We start from the raw sequence: 21,451 nt of genomic DNA, 5'->3' as shown, positions 1-21,451 counted from the left end.
TTGGGGCTCATTTGCATGAATTATTGCATAAATCCTAAAGTGGCCTTTGATGACTTAAAGCAGGTATTTGGACTTTTGTCACTCCTGCTGGGAAACAAAATCAGCCTTTCCATAAAGCTCGTCAGCAGCAGGAAGCAGGAAGTGGTGTGAAATTTCCAGGTAGACGTCTGGTCTCGTTTAGATTTGATCAAACTCATCTGGACCGGAACCAGGAGACGACATGGACCGCCACATCTGTGGAAACGTCCCACTGGACCTGAAGCAGCGTGGATTCTGTGAGTCTTCGCTCTTCCTCCTGATTCTGGGACCTTCAGGCTTTTCTTTCACCTCAAATGAGGACTGTGTACCACTGATTATTCATTACGCTAAAGCAAAAATCCATCATGTTTTTATTTCACACAGAGCTTTTCAAGCCTTTAAACAACATAAAGGGTTACATTTTTCAGGATGTTCTGAATTTAGCAAAAACATAATAAAATTTAACATTATTTTGTCAGTTGTATTAAATTTCAAGGGTGCATTACACCACTGTAAATAGAAAAAAAGAAGCGGAAATTACTACCAAAAATTTCAGAAATTTAGATTTAATCTGACATTTTCTAAAAAAAAAAAAGTTTGAAAAATTTAAAATTTGCAAAGAAAAAAGAGAAAAAAATATCATATTCTGAGATTAATCAAAAAATTTTCTAGAAAAAGAATAAGAACATTTCTGAGTTTCAAAAATTGGGTATTTCCATAAGTTAAAAAATTCTGACTTTTCAAACTCGTAAAATGTCAAAAAAAAAAAATCTGGAAACTTTCTGAGATTAATGTCAAATTTTCAGATTTTTTTCTAGTAAATTTTTGACTTTTCAAACGATATTTCCAAGTTTTTTTATACAAAATTTCTTGGATTAACCTAAAAATGTATGCGTTTTTCTAGAAAATTCCTGAGATTTATCTAAAAATATCTTAGTTTTTTTCTAATAAATTTTTCAATCTACAACTGCCCTTCTTAATGAACTGACTGAATAAACAAAAACATTTAGGTTTCCTCACGTTCCTAAACTTTGTAGCACAAAAGTAATTTTCTGTTGAGAAGTTGTTGCTGCTCCTGCTTGCAGCTCGGCTGAATAAAACTAAAGTTGAAAACTTAAGGACTTTATCGAGTGTTAATATTTCAAAGCAGAATCACATAAAGTAAACTTTCCTCCCAACCCGAACCCTGTTTGGACGTTTCTCTTTTCCGTTGTGGAATCTCCCTGCCATCTTTGTTTCTATATCAACTGACTCCGCTTCAGAATGACCAGCAGCGCCCTCTGCTGGGTGGAGGCCAAACTACATCATCAAAAGAAGGTCTAAATGGATGTTACTAGCTAATAACAGTAACCAATTTTATTGGAACCAATTTTAATCTACTAAGTCATTAATCGTAAGTAAGTTCCATCCCTAGTTGTTACCTACTGGTGCATTTAATACATTGTCATAACCTTTATTAATCATCATACTGGCCAGATTTCATATCATCTGTGTTTTTATGAAGAATATTTCTGGACCATATTATTTCATTGCTACCTCTGCAGTGTTTATATCTCTTTATTTATCTGTGTTTCCTATAAAACAGAAATTCAGCCTTGCCTTTGTAAATTAATAGATGTAAAAGTTAAAGTGCTAAATAAAAACATTATGACTAGATGTGTCTGTGTGTGGTGGCCTTTAAAGCTCTAACTTGTTACAGCATGACACTTCCTAAAAAACTGAGCTGAGACAATCCTTTACCAAACTTTATTTATATATATATATATATATATATATATATATATATATATATATATATATATATATATATATACTGTATGTTAATAACTTGAACCAGGTGAAGCTAAAATTGCCACTTGATTTCTGGGTTGAACATATTTAGAGAGAAAAACTGGTTTCTTTTATCTTAAATGAAAAATATGTACATTTTCTGACATTTTAGACTTAATTGCTGCTCTTAATGTGTTGTTGTTGTTTTTCTTTTAATCAAATGGCTGTTTTGAGTTTAGAAACTAGACCAGAAATACCTTTCTGATCTAGTTTGCATACTGTATATGCAGTGTGTATATAAATGTGTTTATTAAAAGGCCCCTGCCAGTGCAACTCTTCACAGTTTCTCCCACACGTCTTCCTTTCTCATGCAGCACAGAAACAACATGGCTGTATGTTTAAAGCAGCTTTTACTGCCTAGTTTGGCATTAACTGTCGTATCTCTGAAGTGCAGAAAAGCACGCGATTTTTCTGTTTTCTGATGATTATCAGTATGAACTTGAACTCTGATCTCACAGGCTTGCGTGAAAGTTTCCTGCCAGATTGCACCTTGTGAAGGAAGTGAAAAATAGGAAGAAGTTCTCAGGTGAATCGATACATTTGTTTGTTAATGGAACTTTTTTTAAAATGGAGAACAAAGACTGTGCCCTAAAATGTTGCCTGTTATTAAGAAGTAGGATGCGTCTTCTGTTCATATGCTTCCTAAATTGAACGTGTGTCGTCTCTCTGTTTCTGCTGTTTTAAATAAACATGTAAGTAACATGAAGGCGCACGAGGCTGTGGTGACGCCAGACTTGTTGCAGTTTCTGATGAGACAAGGGTGCATTTTCTCACTTCTTCAACTGTTTCAGGAAGTGGGGCTGAGCTACCAAAATCAGGAAACTAAAGTGTTGCTATTTATACGACTGAGCAAAGGGCCAGAGCTGGTAGTCGCCGGGTTAGTGTGAGCCAACTAGCGAAAGAGAGAGCGTCGGTGGAGCTGGAAAAAAGGAAAATATTTGGAGGAATGGAGCCGCTTTTGGGATGATTTTGTGCAGATTTGAGCCCAAACCATGGAAGGACTCCCATCCATTACCGAGTCAGGTGAGTGTTGCCCGTTCCCTAAGACTTTTACACCCAAATATCACAACAAGTCCTCTCACTTCCTGCTTACTTCTCTGGGAAATTACCTAAATTTACTCGTTTTTCGGTTATTTTAGCCATCGTTTTTGCTGACTTGCATTTGGTTGACCTTTCATTGAGAATTAACATCTTAGCTGAAAAAGGAAAAAAAGAGGAACCAAACATGTCTGCATCCTGTATGGTTAAATGCCTACAGGAGCTAATTAATAAAAACCACCACACACACATTTAGTGTTGATTCAGTTAGTTTTGGACGGTCTCAGCAGCAGACGCCAGCGCTCGGCCGCTGATGAAGGCGAGCGCTCCGTTCGGTTTCTGAGTACAGAGCTGAACTCGGCCCGATTAGCGACTGTAATGAGTCAAACAGAATTACTCAGCGCTGTGTTGACACACACCGGTGTTTGCTCAACTCGCCGTTGACTCACACAGTTCACACATCCATCCCTCAGCCAGTCACCTTGACTTTCAGCAGCTGGAATGCTGCACAGGTTTTACACAACCTGCTGCAGCGAATAACGTCCCCAGGGTCTGAAATGTACCGTTGCACTGCAAAAACACCAAATGTTACACAGGAGTTTTGGTCTACTTTCTGGTGAAAATATCTTAACACACTTGAAATACGAAAAAGCTAACTTACAAGCAACAAAATATAAATAAATATTTATTTACTATAAATATTTAGTTAGTAAATAAAATATTTAGAATATTTAGCTACAAACTAAATACGAGGATAAGATGCTAAACATTTATTTTATCTCCAAACTAAATATTTACTTAGTAAATAAAATATTTAGAATATTTAGCTACAAACTAAATACGAGGATAAGATGCTAAACATTTATTTTATCTCCAAACTAAATATTTACTTAGTAAAATAAATATTGAGTTCACCAACTAATTATTTACCTTGAAATGAAATATTTGGTTAGCACAATAAATATTCAGTTAGCAAGTTAAATATTCAGTTAGCAAGCTAAAAATTGATCTAGCAAGCTATATATTTAGCTCTAAATAATGGAAATTGCTAACTACATTTTTAGCTCTCAAGAAACTAAATATAAATACTTAACAACCACTTTTTCATCAATTTTAAGAAAGTATTGCCTTAAAACATGAGTCTAATTATTGCTGAAAATTTAATTATAAGTTAGTTTGTCTAATTTCAAATTTACTAAGACATTTGCATTAGAAACCAGACCACAAATATTTGGTAACATTTTGTGTTTTTGCAGTGTAGTTTAAATCAGAAGAGGTTGAGGCTAAACCAGCTGATGAAAGTTTCTTTTTCCACTTTGTTGCATTTTAAAAACACGCTTCAATGCTTTGTTTTGCAGCCATCTCTGAGTTTTCCTCTGCGTTTGAGCTGCTGATTCTGCACACGGAGGAGGCCCAGGAATGGGCCGCGTACCTGCAGCAGATCCTAAAATCCTCCAAACATTTCCGCCGGGGCTCCGTGTTGCTCTACGCTTTGAGCTCGGCCGATCAGCTCCACGGATATAACTTTGAGGATTTCCAGAGCTGCAAATGCATCGTGGTGCTACTGACGGGATTTTTCCTGGACGTCCTGTACGACCCGGATCTGCACGGCGCGCTGCAGAGACTGCTCTATCCTCCACACAGGGTGGTGGCGCTGCTATGCGGCGTGACGGAGGCCGACCTGAACGTGGAGTACTTCGAGGGCTGGCCGAGCTGGAGGAAACTCTACGCCGACGACGAGCCGGGCGTTTATGTTTCTACCGTTTTGGAGTCAATAGCTGACAGTATGCAGACTTTCATCACCAAAACAAACGACAAATCCTTCACTGGAATTAAATATTTATCCACATTTTGATTTGAAACATCTGCAGAGATTTGATTTTTAACATTCGGAAATTTCAAATTTGCTGTTTTTTTAGGACGGACAGATGGATAAAACCAACATTTTTTAAAATTAAATGTTCTTTCAATTCATTTAATTTAGTTATTTCAAACAGGTTTTTAAAAACAAGAAAATAAGTAATCAGTAGGTCCAGAGAAAACGTGGAATGGAGCAAAAAGAAGTGAATTTTATTTAATCCTATTTTATCCCAATTTCATTATATTTTTATACCACGTAAATATTGGGCCCATATCTGTGATACTGATACTTTTTGTTATTTAAGTTTGATTTATCAACAAACTTCTAATCTCTAGATGTTTTTGTGATTTTTCTTTTAAATTGTTTTGTAAAAAACAAGGACAGAATTTGGACAAATTTTATAGCTGTCTATGAAATACTTTAAAAACAAATTAATCTGGAAAAAATAGAAAAACAAAGAAAATTTGTGTTGTTCTACACAAAGTACAAAAAAAAACATTTGAGAGCAAATAAAAAACAAAATGCTGAATCAACAAAGTGCAGACAATTATAATTTTAAAGTAAATCGAAACAAAATATTTAAACTGAAAAACATTTCAAGAGGGAAAATTACGTATTGATCTTATCGTATCTGATGCCAACTTATTAGCCATATTATCAATATTTTGGATCGATCAGCCCAAATCTAAAGCTTTCTTTGCCTATAAAAATGTTTTTATTCCTCCTTAAACCCTAAAAGAAGGATATTAACGTGTTAACATGTTTCCAGTTGTGCACAATAAATTGGAAAAATTCGACCATTTTAAAGATAATTTTTCTGTTTTGTTCGAAGGCAGGCGAGCAGAGGCCGAGCTTCAAAGCGAATATCCTGCAGCAGAGTCGCTCGTCTCCGCCACAGCGGCGGCTTCTCCTCTCTCCTCTGAAAATCCCACGGCGGGTGAAAGTGAAGAGGAGGAGTCAGAAGAGCAAAGCGAAACGTTCCTGAAGGAGGAAGAGCGAGCGAGCGGCGAAGATTCAGCAGGAGAACGCATCAGCTCACCGACACAACCGACATGTCTGACCGTTCAGCCCAGCAGAGTTCACTGTGGGGTGAGGATGAAGAAATAAAAACTAGAGCTGGGCGATACTGGCTCAAAATAAATATCCGATTTCTGATTTTAATGGAGTTTATGTTTGCTTTCTTTTCTAAAAAGATAAAAAAATACAGAAAATATTTTTTAAAAGTGGTGTATTAGAGCCAAACTACAAGAATTTTTGTTTAATTACAAGAATATTTATCTATTTAACTAATCTGTAAGATTGATTAATCAAACAGCAATAATATTTGATTAACTGATAAGAATGATTAATCAAATACAGATTTGATTAATCAACAAGTTGAATATATTTGACTAATAGAAAAAATTGATGAATTAAATAGACATAATTTGATTAATCGTAAGATTGGTTCATCAAATAGAGATCGATAAGAATGATTAATCAAATATGTATATTTGATTTATTAATAAGTTAGATATTTGATTGAGAAACCTGACTAATCGAACAGAGATATTTGATTAATCGATAAGAATGATTGTTCAATCAAATATTACAGGCAATATTTACTCTGGTTTGTTCTGTTCAGGATCAAGAGACGATTTTCATCGTATTCAGAAGCAGAGTGGGTTTCGGGTCGCCGGTGGAAGTGGAGTTCTCACCTGAAGGCGCAGCGTCCAAACGGGTTCTGGCCTCGGTGGAGAACGAGTTCACCATCAGCGTCTCTGCACCAGGCGAGCATCAGCAGGAAGACGGTTTCTCTGCTGCATTTCCTAAACATTATCTCATTATCTGTGTGTTTTTTCTGTCATTTCTACACAGAAATGCCTGCAGGAGTGACTTCGCTCGCTCTGCACGCCGACGGCTCGCGTGTCGGTCTGAGTCCGGTCACATTTTACACCAGCATGGGAGAAGTTAGCCGCCATCTAAAACAGGCTACTGACCCTGTGAACTTCATCTGCCAGGTGAGACATTTCTGTTTCCTCTTGTCTGTCCTGGTTTTTCTGTTTGTTAGATTTTTTAATCTTTGACTTTTTTAAACTGATTTTTGCTTCCAGGCCTTTAACTTGACCTCCAATGCAACAGAATCAGTGGACACATTGCTAACGGACTCGTTAAAGTCCAGGATGCCTCCATCCGGTCTGCAGCTGTTTGGAGTCAAACAGATTGAAGAAGACAACATGTCAGCATGTGAGTAAAGTTTTCTGATTTCATGTTGAGCTAAAGGTTTTGAGATGATTCCTATTTTTTTATAAATAAAAACGCAATCCTGCAAAAACACAAAATCTCACCAAACATTTTTGGTCTATTTTCTGGAGCAAATATCTTAGCACACTTAAAATAAGAAAATTAATTTACAAGTAACTTTTCTGGAAGATGTAGGAGCTTGTTTTAGGTCAATACGTGTTTAAGGTTTATAAAATGGTACTAGTCTCACTGACAATATGAGAAAAATGTTTTGTTATAAATGAAGAGTGAAGAGAATATTTTATCATCAATATTAAGAAATAATTATCTTGCAGAAAAGTTACTTGTGAGTTAGCTTTGTCTTATTACAAGTGTGATCATTTATTTGCACTAGAAACTAGACCAAAAAATACTTAGTAAGGTTTTGTACATTTCAGTGTTTCTATGCGATTCAGCTTGATTTTAATCCTCCTTCACTGCTCGGTCTGGGCTTTCTCCCATTGAACTGGATTTCACTGAAAGAATTTCGACGACCAGGAGAAGTCGTTGCTGTGCTGTTTTATAATTGTATTCGGTTTTTAGTTTTAGCAATGGCAACGAAGGACGTGAACGAAACCGTTCCGTATGATGATGTATTACAGTCATTGTACATAAAAAAGTAGTAAAATTCTAGAAAAAACGTGCAAATTTATGAGCACTGAAAGTCAAATGTTTGCAAGAAAAAAACTCAGAGATTTTTCAAATTAATCTCAGAAATTAAAAAATATATACTTTGAAATATCTGAGTTTAAAAAGTAAAACAAAAAAATCAGCTTTTGAAACAGAAATCTTCAAAGTTTTTTTAAAGAAAATTTCTAAGGTTAATCTCAAAATTGTTATTTTTGCTACTTTTCAAACCCAGAAATTTCCAAGATTTTTGTCTAAAGAATTTCTGAGTTGTCAAAATTTTTGTTTTTTTCTTGCAAAATTTTGACCTTTCAAACTCAGAAATTTCTACTTTTTTAAAGTAAATTTCTGAGAATAATCTCAACATTTCTGAATATTTTTGGTGGAAATTCAATCCTTTTTTTTCTCCATCTACTATGACCCTAATACATCGTCACAGTTCGGAGCCAACATTGGCAGCCATCTTGCTCGGATCGGCACTTCTCTTTTTGCAGTGGCAGATGGTTGTTAACAGTTGAGCCAATTTGTAGTAAACTTAAGCGTCAAACTGGCGCATTACAAATGATTGGGTAAAGCTTAAAACCTCTACACCTTGCCTCAGGTTTTTCTACCTTTTTTTAACCTTTTGTCTTCCTATTTTCTGGTCTGAAAATCAAGAAGCGCAACATTCAAACTTTATGCAAATGCAGAATCGAACCAAGCGCATCCAGTGATTCGCAGCTACTTTACTCTACAGCTACATTTACAGCCGGTGGAGAAGTGACAGAAATCATGCGGACATTATCTGGCTGTTTTAGAGAGGAATCACGTTCAGGCTGAGAGGATTTTATTGCTGCAGACGATAAAGAGATTGGGAAGATTATAAAACAGTGACTGAGATAAGGCTGTGTTAGATCATAGAATCATTACACGTACAACACACAGTTGTCCTTGAATACATCCTGTTATTTTTGGTTAATAAATGAGAACTGGTGTTGAGTTTCTATCATGGAGATCTGGCTGTGAACTTCCTCCATGCACCACTCCCAGGGTTGATTCTCACCCTGAATGTAGCAGCAGAGGGTATCGGTGACCAGAACCGCAGCATTTAAACTTTAAATTTAATCATTGTTGGCTTAAATAAATTATTTTAAAACCTCGTTTTGTGAAAGCTAGCTTGCCCATTTTAGCTCCAGCAACAAAATTGATGTTTAGCTAATTGTATTTATATATGCATGTGAGTGGAAGTTGGTATAAATGCATGCATGATGCATCTGTCCATTGTCTGCCTGCTTATCCTTACAGACAGAATAAACAAATGTGCACACCGATACATAAGGTCAGTTTAGAGAAGCAGTCGTGTTTTTGGACGGTGAGAGGAAGTTGTAGGAGTTTCCAGATAGAAACAGCGCATGCACAGGGAGAATATGCAAAGTTCATGCAGAAAAACTTCAGGTGGGGATTGGAACCCAGTTCCTTTTTGATGCAAGCAACAAAATAACCAGTCAGCCTCATACGATGTTTTTAAGTGTGAGCGACTGCCCTGGTGCAGTGAAAAACTATTTGATCTATTTTAGGAACAAATCTGCAAACAGTTTCACACACTCTCACCAAGTACTTCTGATCTAGTTTCTACAAACAGCTCAGTAGACAATGAAGTAAGACAAAAATAGGTTACACAGAACTTTTCAGCAAGACATGAAATTATTCTGCAGGCAGATTATTTCACTCAGATGTTTTAAATATTTGATTATTTAGCATGCTAATTGATTAGCATTAACCATGCTAACCAAACTAAAAATTTGGTTAGTCTGCTAATTAGTTTACCACATAAATAAAGGTACTAGTTCCACTGGTAGACTCAATATCTAGCTTGCCAACTAAATATTTCATTTGGATCTAAATATTGAGCTGGAAAGTCAATATTTAGTTTGCTAACTAATTATTTTTTAAGCTAAATATTTTGTTGGTTATCTACATATTTAGCTTGCTAACTCAATATTTAGCATCCTAAACAAATAGTTGGCTTTGTTAAGCACATATTAATATTTAGTTGGTAACCACAATATTTATCTTACTAATTAAATATTTAGATTGGAGCTAAATATTTTATTCCAAACTGAATACTTAGCTGCTAAACTAAATATTTATAATGAATAACATGGTAAAAATCTGACTTTGTATAATGAACCCATATTTTGTTTCTATCATTTCTTGCGGAAAAGTTATTTGTAAGTTAGTTTTGTCTTATTTCCAGTGTACTAACGTGTTTGTAGAAACTAGAAAAGCAAGCAGCTTTTTACATTTACCCCTGAATAAACTCTCTCCTGCTTCTGCTTTCCAAATGATGCTCACTTAGTTCAGGATTAAGATTTACAATCTGTTTGTGTTTCAGATCAGCGCAAGGAAGAGCTGCCCACGTTGCTCCACTTTGCTGCTAAATATGGCTTGAAGAAGCTCATGAGCTCCCTCCTGCGGTGCCCCGGGGCTCTGCAGGCGTACAGTGTGATGAACAAACATGGCGACTACCCAAACACACTGGCAGAGAAGAGCGGCTTTCAGGACCTCAGACGTTTTATGGACGAATTTGTGGTAAGTTAACTCATGAATCGATTAATGAGTTCATCTGAAGTTGATTGCTCTTAGCGATCAAGTTATAAGCGGCCATTTTCTTAAAAACTTTAGTTTTCCCTTTTGTCAAGAGGGCTGAAGGTCTTTACATAACATAAAAGGCTATTTTTTCATAATATGCTGAATTTAACCAAAAACATAATTCAATTGTAACTTTATTTTATGTCGGCTGTATTAAATACTTACTAAATAAACAGAAAATTGTGGTTTACTCACATCCTCGCGTTCGTAGCACATCGTCATGTTTAGTTGAGAAGTTGAGCTGCTCCGTCTTGCAGCTCCGCTGAATCAGCGCCATTAAGGTAATATATTGTTTATATATTAAGAATATAAACATATCAAGTGTTTATATTTCAAAACAGAACCGCATGGAATCCATTTAGCATCCCGCACCAGACTCTTTGGACCGTTTTGGTATTTTTAAGGGATACCGCCGCCATCTTAGATTCTGTATTAACGGCTCCGCTGTGTAAGGCTGCCCCGCGGCGCCCTCTGCTGGGTGGCGGCCAAACTACAACAATAAAAGAAGGTCTAAGCGGGCGATTGGAACTCATTTTAATCTAATAAACAATTAAGTCGATTAATCGTTTTCATCCCTAGATAGAAAACATTTTTAAATGAAACATTTATAATTAGAGTTAATAGTCTTGTTGGAACCCTCTCAGGAAACAGCAGACCTGCTCCAGTCTCACCTGGAAGACAACTTGAACTTGGACAACGATGCCGAGATCTACGAGCCGATGTCAAATTCTTCTCAGGACATCATGATGAAGTACTCCGGCTGCACTGAGGATATTTACGAGTCGATGCTCGGCCTCGACCCTGAGTGTGCACAAGACTTATGTAAGATCAGCTCTGTGATAAAAAATACTCCAAGCTTTTACAAAATGATGCTGATGGTGTGACTCGATTGTTACAGATGAAGTCATGACTGTAGTAGATGAGAATCCAGAAGAAGCTATGCTCAGGAAGTTCTTCCAAGGTATTTCAATCTTTTTACTTTACATCTTATAGTAATACTTATGATAACTTCTGATAATAGTTTTGGTGTTTTCATTATAGTTTATCTTTATTTTGTTGTTAGTTTTTGTTTGTCCAATTAAGCTGGTTTTAATTTGTATTTAGAGTGTGTCTGATAGTTTTTCTTAGTTATTATTAGTTAAATATTGTATAGTTTTAGTCTAGGTTTTAATAGTTACAGTAATAGTCTTAGTTTGTTCGTATTTTGTGTCATTTTTAGGCACAAATTAAAAAAAGTTTAAGTATTGTGACTGTTCTGTGACTATCTTTTGTATTGTGTATACAGAAGATACCATTTCCAAAAATGTATTCAATTATTGTTCAGTTATTCAATTAATGTCGGTTCTGGAATTTTTGTTGTTGTTTCTTTGTTTAACAGAAGAGCAAGACGTAACATAAAAACATTTCACGTTTGACATTCTTTACAGATAATATATTTTAAATAATCCTCCTAAAAATAGTCAGAAGAAAGTATAACAATGGTATAACTACTATTAACAACAGAAACAATACGGTAAGCAAAATATCAGGACAGAAAAAAAACAATAAAATCAAGACTTTAAAGCACAAATAAAAATAAAATCTGGGGCTAACAGCAAATTAAACTCTGATATAATTGAGAAAAGTTTGAAATATTCAACTTTTTTATTCCTTATTGAAATTCCATATATTCAGTTTTCATTACTTTGTTAGTTTTTGTTCACTATAATAACCTTATTTCTGAATATATTTGATTTTCCCGTCTGGCAGCGAAACCTCACGCCGCCGAGAACCAAGTGAACGCCCCGCCGCCTGCAGCTGAGAACAATGACAGGAACGAACACGTCAACTTTGATGAAATAGAGGAGGAGGAGGATCCGTACAACATCTGTCCAGAGGATATTTATGACATCGTGGATACAAACAGCACCTATAACCCGGGAGTCCAGAACCGCCCTCCGGCCCCCATCCCCAGACCTGAGTCTGAGCCCGAACCTGAACGACCCGCAACCTACATTTCCAGAGGTCTGCTGTTCACTGTTAAGTTTTTACACACAGGGCCGGCCCAAGGCAGATACTTAGGACCTCCATACCACCAGGGGGCCACTAAGAGCACCAAGCTATCATGATAAAACATACATATATAAAATAACATTGAATAATATAAACTAGTGGAGAAAGCATTTCTTTCTACATTGTTTTTATAGTTGTTACACAAATAACTGTTAATCACGTCCTGTGGAGAGACGGCAAGCTCAAGTCGTGGCAGTGGCAGCTAGAGTGGCACTTCTGGCTGCAGGAAACTGCCACAGCCTCCTGGTGTTTGCTTCCGGCTTTTGTGTCCGATGCCGCGGCTTCTGAGGCAGGTTGAAAATTGAACGTGAATATGAAGAAGTTTATTCCGAAAGAAAAAACCAGGAATCGTGGCAGCTGACACCAGAAGTGCCACTACAGCTGCCACAATTTGAGATTTCAATTTCAAAATTTTTTTTTTAGTTTGTTACTCCCGTAAGGTTTAAATCAACAACCATAATAACATCGGTTTTATGTAAGCTAATTGCAAATGATGCTAATGACAGCAGGTATGTTACACACATAGTGATAAACCATCTGGTGTCTGTATGGGGGCCACAAATGAAAACCTGCCTAGGGCCTCAGAAGGGTTTTGGCCAGCCCTGTTTAAACCCTTTAAGTTAATTTATTCTGATTTAAAATTATTAGTGTCATTAAAGATTTGTGTTTTTTATTTACAGTTTTTTCAGATACAGACATGTCCAAACGTAACTCGGTGGACAGTGGATGTCCTGCAGGTAAGACGGTTTCTGTTGTAGATTTTTAGTCTCGTGAGAAGCAGCAACACACTTTTATTCCCTTTAAAAAAAGTTTAAAGAGCTTTTTTACTGATTCCTCTTGTCTGATGCCTGCTTGCTTTTGAATTTGCATAAAGTTACTTTTGGGTGTAGGAAGGTCCGGTCCATCTCTGGCTGTTTTTTTTTATATGTCTAAACATAACTTGATTATCTTTTACGAAGAATTGTTGCTTTTTTTGTTTGTTTTGTTTTTTTAGCTAAAAGTCTCCACTTTACATAAAACAGTGTGAATAAAACACACTTTATGTTTCACCACCGTAGAATGTAATTTAGCAACTGTAATTTGTGATTTTTGCAGACTCAAGTATTTCTTTATGGAAAATGCACTTTAATCATAAATATCTCTGGACTTTTACACCTTGAATTTCCTCCTTTCAGGAAGGAACAATTCAGATTTTTAGATATTTTGCAGCTAGTATGACGTGTGGTTTTGTTTGTTTTGTGTTTTGCTGATGTTTTGCATTATGGCCACCAATCTCAGCTTTCTCAGGATTTACTCAGTCCTGTCGTGAACTTTGACACTGAACATGCTTATTTAAGACCATAGAAAATGAAATGCAGCTTTTATGGCTTTTCTCAGAGTTTGATGATTTAACATTGACGGAAAAATGCAGAGATGTCCACTTTTGTAGCTTTGAAATAATATTTGATGTGCTTTTATTGTATTGTTGGCTTACATTGTAAATCATTATATGTTCCAAGACTACAATGGTAGTAATTCAGCTTTAATTTTAGCACTTTTTGCAATATTTAAATGGAGTTGATTAGAATCCGTTGTTACAAAGCAGAGAAAATTTATTTAGTAGAAAGAGAGAAAAGGGAAAAAATCAATAGACATGCAGTTGGAAATTATTGAGTGCATTTTAATTTAGAGTACAATGAATTAATTTATTCACTTCATAATTTAGTCTAATCCTTCCTGGAGTAAATGATCAAATCTTGAAAATTGGCTCATATTTTAGAAGCATTGTCTGACGTTTGTTATTAGGAAAATGAAAGACGGTGTTGGTTTATTTTCTGCGACTGCGAACACAACCTGAGCCTGCTGAGCCGAGCAAACGTATCTAAACCTTTGTGGTGTTTCTGTCATGAGACATGAGAGTGTCTGTGACACCAGCTTGGTCAAATAAAACCAGCAGTCATTGCAGTTAGCTCTGTGGTCAGGGTAAAGTTTACAACCACCCCTCCTCCCAACGAAACGACTTCCTTCAGAGATTAACACGCACAACATGGCTGCTCTAAACTTAAATGAAATATGGGTAAAAATAAAATATTCATCCCACTTCTCTTTTTTTCAGCTCGCCCTGTGAGCGAGGCTCCCTGCTCGACCTATGACCCCTACGGCGGGATGAAGACCCCGGGGCAGCGGCAGCTCATCTGCCTGCAGGAGCGGGTCAAAGTGGGGGAGATAACGGTGGACGAGGCCGTCCAGGAGTTCAAAGCATGGCAGTTCGACCACGAGCGGCGCGCTAACTCTCTGCGCTATCAGCAGGTAGATGATCAACAAACATCCTCGTCTGATAGCAGCGCCATAAACCTCACATTTAATTCTTCTTCCTTAAAGGACAACCTGAAGAAACTACGAGATAGCATCACGAGACGTCACAAAGAGAGGGAGAAGACGGGGCAGGAAATCGGTGAGGTGTTTGGAGTTGACATGTCGACATCTTGTTGTGTTCACACGACTTCCTGTTGAGCTCATGGCTTCTGATGTGGTCTACTTCTTCTCTGCCAGATTATGAAATAAGTGCGCCGCTGCAGAGGAGCCTCTACTGGGGATCCAACTCGACATTAGAGTGCAGCGTGTACGAACCCACACCCAGAATGGTGGCTCCGCCCCCTCCGGCAACTCAGCCAATCAAAAGAGGGAGCTGGAAGACTGGCAGTACGTCCAGCACATCGAGTGAGTCTTTGGTTATTTTATTTTTAGGGATGAATATTATTGAATACGGAGTAATCCGTTCAGAAAAGAGCTGCCCCTGTGATGAGCAAGCGGTGTGTTCATGGTGCCGCCATATGGGTGGGAGAAACGGCTACCAGGACACACATGCAAAAAAATTGTTTTTATTTAGGAAAGATATGGAAACTCCATAAAGTAAATACATCTTTTATTGCAGAAGCATAATATCAAACAAAAAAAAGCTAAAATAAAAATCTATATTTTGTTTGTATGCAGTGGTGAAAAAATCTAGTGTTAAAATTCACATTTTGCATGTTTTTATACTTCCATTTGGGTCATTTTATTAACTTTTTTATAAAAAAAATAATACAATAAAAATACAAAATATAATTTTAATGCAGTAGGAAAAAATATCTGGTGTTAAAATTCACATTTTGAATTTTTTTTATTCTTCCATTTGGGTTTTTACTGCTTTAAAAAAGCCCAACAGTCTAAAAAAGAGACTCTGCTGTTTTTTTGGGAATAATTTGTTTTGGTGTCTAGGAAATGAGTTGTTTCTGCGGCGTTACCTAGCAACCCTAGCGGAGTTTCTCCCGTTACCTAGTAACCCCAGCTGAGCTTCAGTACGTTTTTATTAAGCTGGTTTTATTGCTGTATTTGCTGTGAACATAATAGACTTTTTGAAGGCTTTTTGTTGTTACCACTGCTCTCCGTTTACAGTTTCAGTATCTGGTCATGAGGAAATGCAGAACAAGGTTTTATTTTTACACGTTTAGTTCATGAAATAGCTTCAGAAAGGTACCGTATTTTCCGCACTATAAGGCGCACTTTCAATGAATGGCCTATTTTAAAACCTTTTTCATATATAAGGCGCATGGAACAGAGGCTACAGTAGAGGCGGGGTTACGTTATGCATCCATTAGATGAAGCTGCGCTAAAGGGAATGTCAACAAAACAGTCAGATAGGTCAGTCAAACTTTATTAACAGATTACAAACCAGCGTTCTGAAAACTCCGTTCATTCCCAAAATGAATAAACAGCTGTTTTATTATTTTCCCCGAGGTAAAGGCATGACTGATCGCCTTGAGCTTAAACTCTGCGTCGTAAGCTCGTCTCTTAATAGGAGCCATTTTGGGGTCTTTACACAAAACCCAGCCTGCACCGCGCGCTTCTTCTTCTACGGGAGAAATGAAGTCGGTGGCTGCTTACCGTAGTTGTGAGACCTGTTGTGGCTCAATATTGGTCCATATATAAGGCGCACCGGATTATAAGGCGCACTGTCGGCTTTTGAGAAAATTGAAGGTTTTTAGGTGCGCCTTGTAGTGCGGAAAATACGGTAAAAATAAAACGGATCTGTTTACCTGTTTTTCCTGTTTCTAAAAACGTTTTGACCGATTTGCACTGTAACATGTTCCGTCAGTGAATCAAAAAGCTTCAAATAATAGCCTCAACCTTAGTTTTAAAGAGAAAATAACATAATTTTTGATAAATATGAACTTCAGGAAACATTTTATTGGTACGTTTTGGGTCTTGAAACAGTAAAATGAGATTTTTTTGCAGAAGCTACATCTGGTGTTGCTTATTTAGGTTTCAGAGTTAAAATCCTTCAGAAATTTGCTCCTGACAACATGTTCATGTTGACTTTACTCTCTGTTGATTCTTATGTACAGCAGCAGCCGTACAGAGTGGCCTTACTCCGTCACTCACCAGACAAACTACAAATCACGTGTTTTCTTCTTACTCCAACTTGTTTTCTTGTCACTTCAGGCACAGAGAGCAACAGACTCAGCACTCACAGCACCTTTAGCCTCAGCAGTGGGACAGAACCGGACTTCGAGGTGAGCTCAGAACCTTGGGTTTGTGTTGATGCACTGCAAAAACACAAAAGTATTTTTGGTCTAGTTTCTAGTGGGATATTTTAGTTCACTGGAAATAAGACAAAACTAACTTATAAGTAACTTTTCAGCAAGAAATATTCAGTAATTCCTTAATATTGATGAAAAGTTTCAGTGGCAGGTTATTCACTTGCAACATGGGAAAAAATTATTTTGAAATTTCATCAATGTTAAGGATTTATTGCCTTAAAACAAGCTCTTCTGTCTTGTATATCTTGTACTTGTAAATTAAGTTTGTTTTATTTCAAGTATGCTGAGATATTTGCACTATAAAGTAAACCAAAAAAAGACATTTGTTTTTGCAGTGCAGAGTGAAGTCAGTGTTAATATATGCAGTAAATAACATTTTACACAACTCTTTCCACCAACAACCGTCTCCTTTAACAGATTAAATCTGTTTTTAAGTAAAGTTTTGTGTGTGTAGACCAAAAATAACTGATTTTGTGTTTTTGCAGTGTAAATCGTGCAGTGAGAACCAGTTCTGGTTCAGACCAACTGATTCTTTCTGCTTTTAACTCGGAATCGTGACTGAGAAATCTTTGTTTCACATTTTATCTTGGCTGCAGCTCAAACATCTCGCTCATATTTTGTGTTTGACGATGCATAAAGCCGCAGCTGTTCGTTAACGGAGGGAGTTTTGTTTTCTCATGCTTTGTTCTGTTTTGGGAACTTTGACTCTGAGCTTGAGGAAGTTCTGACCCAAAGTTTGAGCTCTGCCTTAATGTTCAGTTAATCCGGTTATCAGCTCTGTCACTAAAACCATCTGTGGAATTTAAAGTGTGATTTTCAAAGCGGCGCCATCTAGTCGTAACAAACAGAAAGTTCACCCTGTTTAATTGTTTCTATTTATACTAATAAGGGAACAAAAACTGATCAGAACCTTTGACAGTTGTGCAAATATTTAAAGTCGTCCTCAAATAGAAGAGGAACTATTATGCAAAACTTTTGTTTTTGTTTTTCCATTTTGGTTTCTACTGCTACTAAAAGCAATGCAGACAGATTTTTGGCAATAAGTTTGTGTTTTTTGAGCTGTTTCAAAAACGTCCGGAATGTAATGTCCCGGCCCGTTACCTAGCAACCCCAGCAGAGTTCCACTCGTTACCGAGCAACGCAAGCTGAGCTCCAGCACTTAGGTCGCTGTATTCGCTGTACAATGGCTGCTGGAAAAGACAAGAGTTCTTGTTGTTGACCCACCATCCAGAAACCACTTGCTGCATTCTTGTTGGCTGTACAGGAAGCCCTACTACTGCTTTTCAAAGATGTATGGATGTATGCACATTTGTTTGCTGCCATTTTGAGGTGAGAGTGTAAACGGTGAGTTTTGGGGGCGTGGCCAGTAGCAGCTTATTTGGATTTAAAGTGACAGAGGCCCAACTAAAGTCTTACTATCTAAGACAGGGGTGTCCAAAGTCGGTCCTGGAGGGCCGGCAGCCTGCATGTTTTAGTTCTCTCCCTGGTTTAACGCACCTGCCTCAAATGATGGCTCGTTAGAAGACCTAAAGGTTGTTGGTACCACCAGGGAGAGAACTAAAACGTGCAGGATGCCGGCCCTCCAGGACCCACTTTGGACACCACTGATCTAAGACCACCGATCTGAACCTGTTCACCTTTAAAAGACATTCAGTTTTTCTTTTTCTTCATATTTGCAGATTTATTCATTGATGCTAATGCAACAACATTGAAAATAATTAAAAATAATTATGGGATCTGGTAACTCTTAGTTTTTGTCCTTCCTGATACTTTAAATGTTACTCTGACTGATTTTATTTTCCTGTATGGTTCATATATTTAATGTTTCCCCTTCATCTTTAAAGGACGCAGTGGAAACTCTTCCTCCTCCTCCTCGGCCTCCGCGACCCTCTGACCCGGTGCCCGGCGTTCCTCCACCCAGGCTTCCTCCGCGGATCCCAGAAAGGTAAGGAGGCGTAATTAGGGGCAGAAAGCGCCGCTGAAGAACAAGCAGAGAGTGATAAAGAGGAAGCGTTCACCCTTCAGCGAGTCTGCAGCTGTGAGTTTGAGGGGAAGACTGAGAAAGTGATAAAAAAAAAATGCAAATCTATAAATATCTACAGGGCAGAGTCATGTTCTCGGAAAAGTTTAGGTGACAGTTTTAGACCGAGGTCCAGAAAATGTCGTCCTTCCACCAAATTTAAAGGCTGAATTCAACATTTTCAAACATTTTCCAGAAGGAAAATTATTCATGTTATTTACAGAATAAAAACATCTGTGAATCTACTGATTAAATATCCTGTGACCTTTATTATTAGCGTGATGCTAAATTTCCCAACACTTTATTCTTCAGAACGACTGGAATTAAGAAGGTCAGACATGAAATGTCACATCTCTGATGCTTTAACCCGAAAGCCTGATACGGAGGTGCAATTCATCTGGGTGGGTTTATTCATCCGAGCTTCGTGGAACTGCAAGATCTTATCAGCAACGCTGTTTTTAGTTCGATGAGGCGACGCATTTACTTTTTTTTTTCTAATCCGAGAAGACTAAATGTTTGAAAGTAGGCCGTGTGGTTTGATAGATGTGCAACCGTAACATGGGAAAGTGCAGCTCGGTGAATAACACGTTTGATTTATGCACAGCCTCTGTTCAACAGAGAAGCTTTCAGAGAAGAAAACGACGATGCAGCTCAGAAACGTCTTATTCTGTCGCAGCATTAACCAATAAATCAATTAATTACGTGATCAATTAAAACCAACTCAATCATTTCCATTTGCGTGATTTATCTTTTCTCTCTTTCTAAAAAAAACTGGAAGGTAAAAGTCTCCAGTTTGTTGTTCTGGTCTCAACGAGCCGTTTGTTTTGTTTACAGTTTTCATAATTCATTTTATTTGTTGTTTTCTTTATTTATTTTGGATATTTAAAATGTCTTCCAGTGTTAAATGTGCATTAGAATTTAAATTTTATAATTTTTAAGAATATATTCTTGTATTATTGTAGAAACTCCTTGAAGAATTTGAATTAATGTGATTTCAGCAACATTAAATTTCCCTTTGGGATCAATAAAGTATTTTTGAGTTTAATTTACTGTTAATAAATAAAGATTTCTCAAACAAAGTCTAAAAGCAGTGTCAGATTTTTGCCTTAAAAGATGGAAGTTGTTTAGATTCTGAGCTTTTTGGTCCCAGTTTGTTCCCAGCAACAAAAATGAGAACTTTCTTCGAAAAGCGTTTATTTAAAGAAGTTCAGTGAAAGGGTGTGATTCAGTTTGTTTATGAAAAAATGTCAATGGACGGGTAAAAAAGAGAAAGGAAAAACAAAACTACTGTGGCCACAAAGGAGAAAATTTCAAACAGAAACATTCTGACCGAAAAATTTCAAAAATTATGAAGAAAAAAAACTGAAATCTTTTAGATTATTCTCAGAAACTTTAGAAAATGTTCAACTTTTCAAACTCCAAAACATCCGATTTTTTTTTCTAGAAATTTTCTGGGATTAATTTCCGGATTTTCGTGACGGCCGTGTTTTCTGTGCTGCAGGGTGCCGGAGACGCTGCACGAGCGCTACATTTCCTGCCCGACGCGCGCTCTTCCTCAGAGACCCGCGCCCAGACAGACGCAGGCGGCGCCGCCGGTACCCCGCCGCCGGTGATGGCCGGCCGCCTGCGGCCCGGTCGGACTGAACACACCGGTACCGAGGGAGAACCGGTGGCTGAACGTGATGCTCTGGAGAATTTCTTTGGATGATATGAAAAAAATAGTGCAAATTGTTTCTATTATTATGTTTTTTTCTGTATTTGACATTATAATTAATGTAAATAAGATTTTTTAGTAAAAGTGACATTTAGGGTCACACTAGATGTTTAAGCCCAAAATTAGTCTAATTAAAGTTCACAGTTCAGGGTGTTTTTTTAGATTTTTTTTCTGTCCCTTTAACCCTTTCATGCATAGTGGTCACTACAGTGGACAGCTATCTAAAAGCCATTTTCTTGTGCTTCCTGTGGATTTTTATGTTATAAATGCACACAGACCACTGAAGTGGACACTAATGCATCATAAAATATACCATCAACTACTGGCCATCAGCTGCAAATGCAAGAAATTATTTTTGTTAAATACAATATGGCCGACAGACAAAAAAGCATGAGAACCGACCCGGTCCCTCCTTCTACTGTAGACGACTCTTGCAAGTAAAAAAAATATTGTGACATCAGATAACCCCTAAGGAACAATACTACTGATGTATTTTTCAAATAACAACTTTGTATTTGGACAAAATTACAATTGATCACATAAAAAAAAAAAATTAAAAAAAAAATTATTTTTACAAAAAAAATTTCCTACCTTTTTTATGCCTTAAGAAAAGAATTTTAAAAAATGGAAAAAAAATTCTGACACAAAGGATCACAATTCAGAGGGTTAAGACACTTTTCATGTGTTTTATTGCACATGAAAGCATCAGAGTCCATAAAAACTCCAACATGGAGTCCAGGCAGATGATTTAGTGTGAATGTTGCAGGTTTTAATTTTCAGCTGCGTCGGACCCGTCTCCAACAGAAACGCCTGTAAATTATGTATGAAGACTGAAT

At 37.1% G+C, this 21,451-nt stretch overlaps 1 protein-coding gene across 2 annotated transcripts; it reads left to right on the top strand.

Annotated features, from left to right (window-relative positions):
• Positions 1–134: 134 nt before the first annotated feature.
• On the top strand, positions 135–20,792 carry pik3ap1 (phosphoinositide-3-kinase adaptor protein 1). 2 transcript variants are annotated; one of them, XM_028007477.1, is made up of 18 exons: positions 178–275; positions 2,640–2,871; positions 4,245–4,670; positions 5,580–5,836; positions 6,372–6,516; positions 6,605–6,747; positions 6,841–6,973; positions 10,011–10,207; positions 10,912–11,089; positions 11,166–11,228; positions 12,017–12,271; positions 13,000–13,056; positions 14,415–14,608; positions 14,681–14,753; positions 14,852–15,019; positions 16,784–16,854; positions 18,726–18,826; positions 20,403–20,792. In XM_028007477.1, exons 2-18 carry the CDS (start codon positions 2,841–2,843, stop codon positions 20,512–20,514), a joined length of 2,604 nt encoding a protein of 867 aa, XP_027863278.1. In that variant the 5' UTR covers positions 178–275; positions 2,640–2,840; the 3' UTR covers positions 20,515–20,792. The 2 variants fall into 2 exon arrangements, with proteins under 2 accessions (XP_027863279.1, XP_027863278.1); XM_028007478.1 differs by lacking the exons at positions 2,640–2,871; positions 4,245–4,670 and having other exon boundaries at positions 135–275.
• Positions 20,793–21,451: the final 659 nt, after the last annotated feature.

This window comes from Xiphophorus couchianus, chromosome 22, assembly GCF_001444195.1.
Source record: "Xiphophorus couchianus chromosome 22, X_couchianus-1.0, whole genome shotgun sequence".
Lineage (NCBI taxonomy): Eukaryota > Metazoa > Chordata > Actinopteri > Cyprinodontiformes > Poeciliidae > Xiphophorus > Xiphophorus couchianus.
This window is presented reverse-complemented; position numbering and strand designations above follow the sequence as displayed.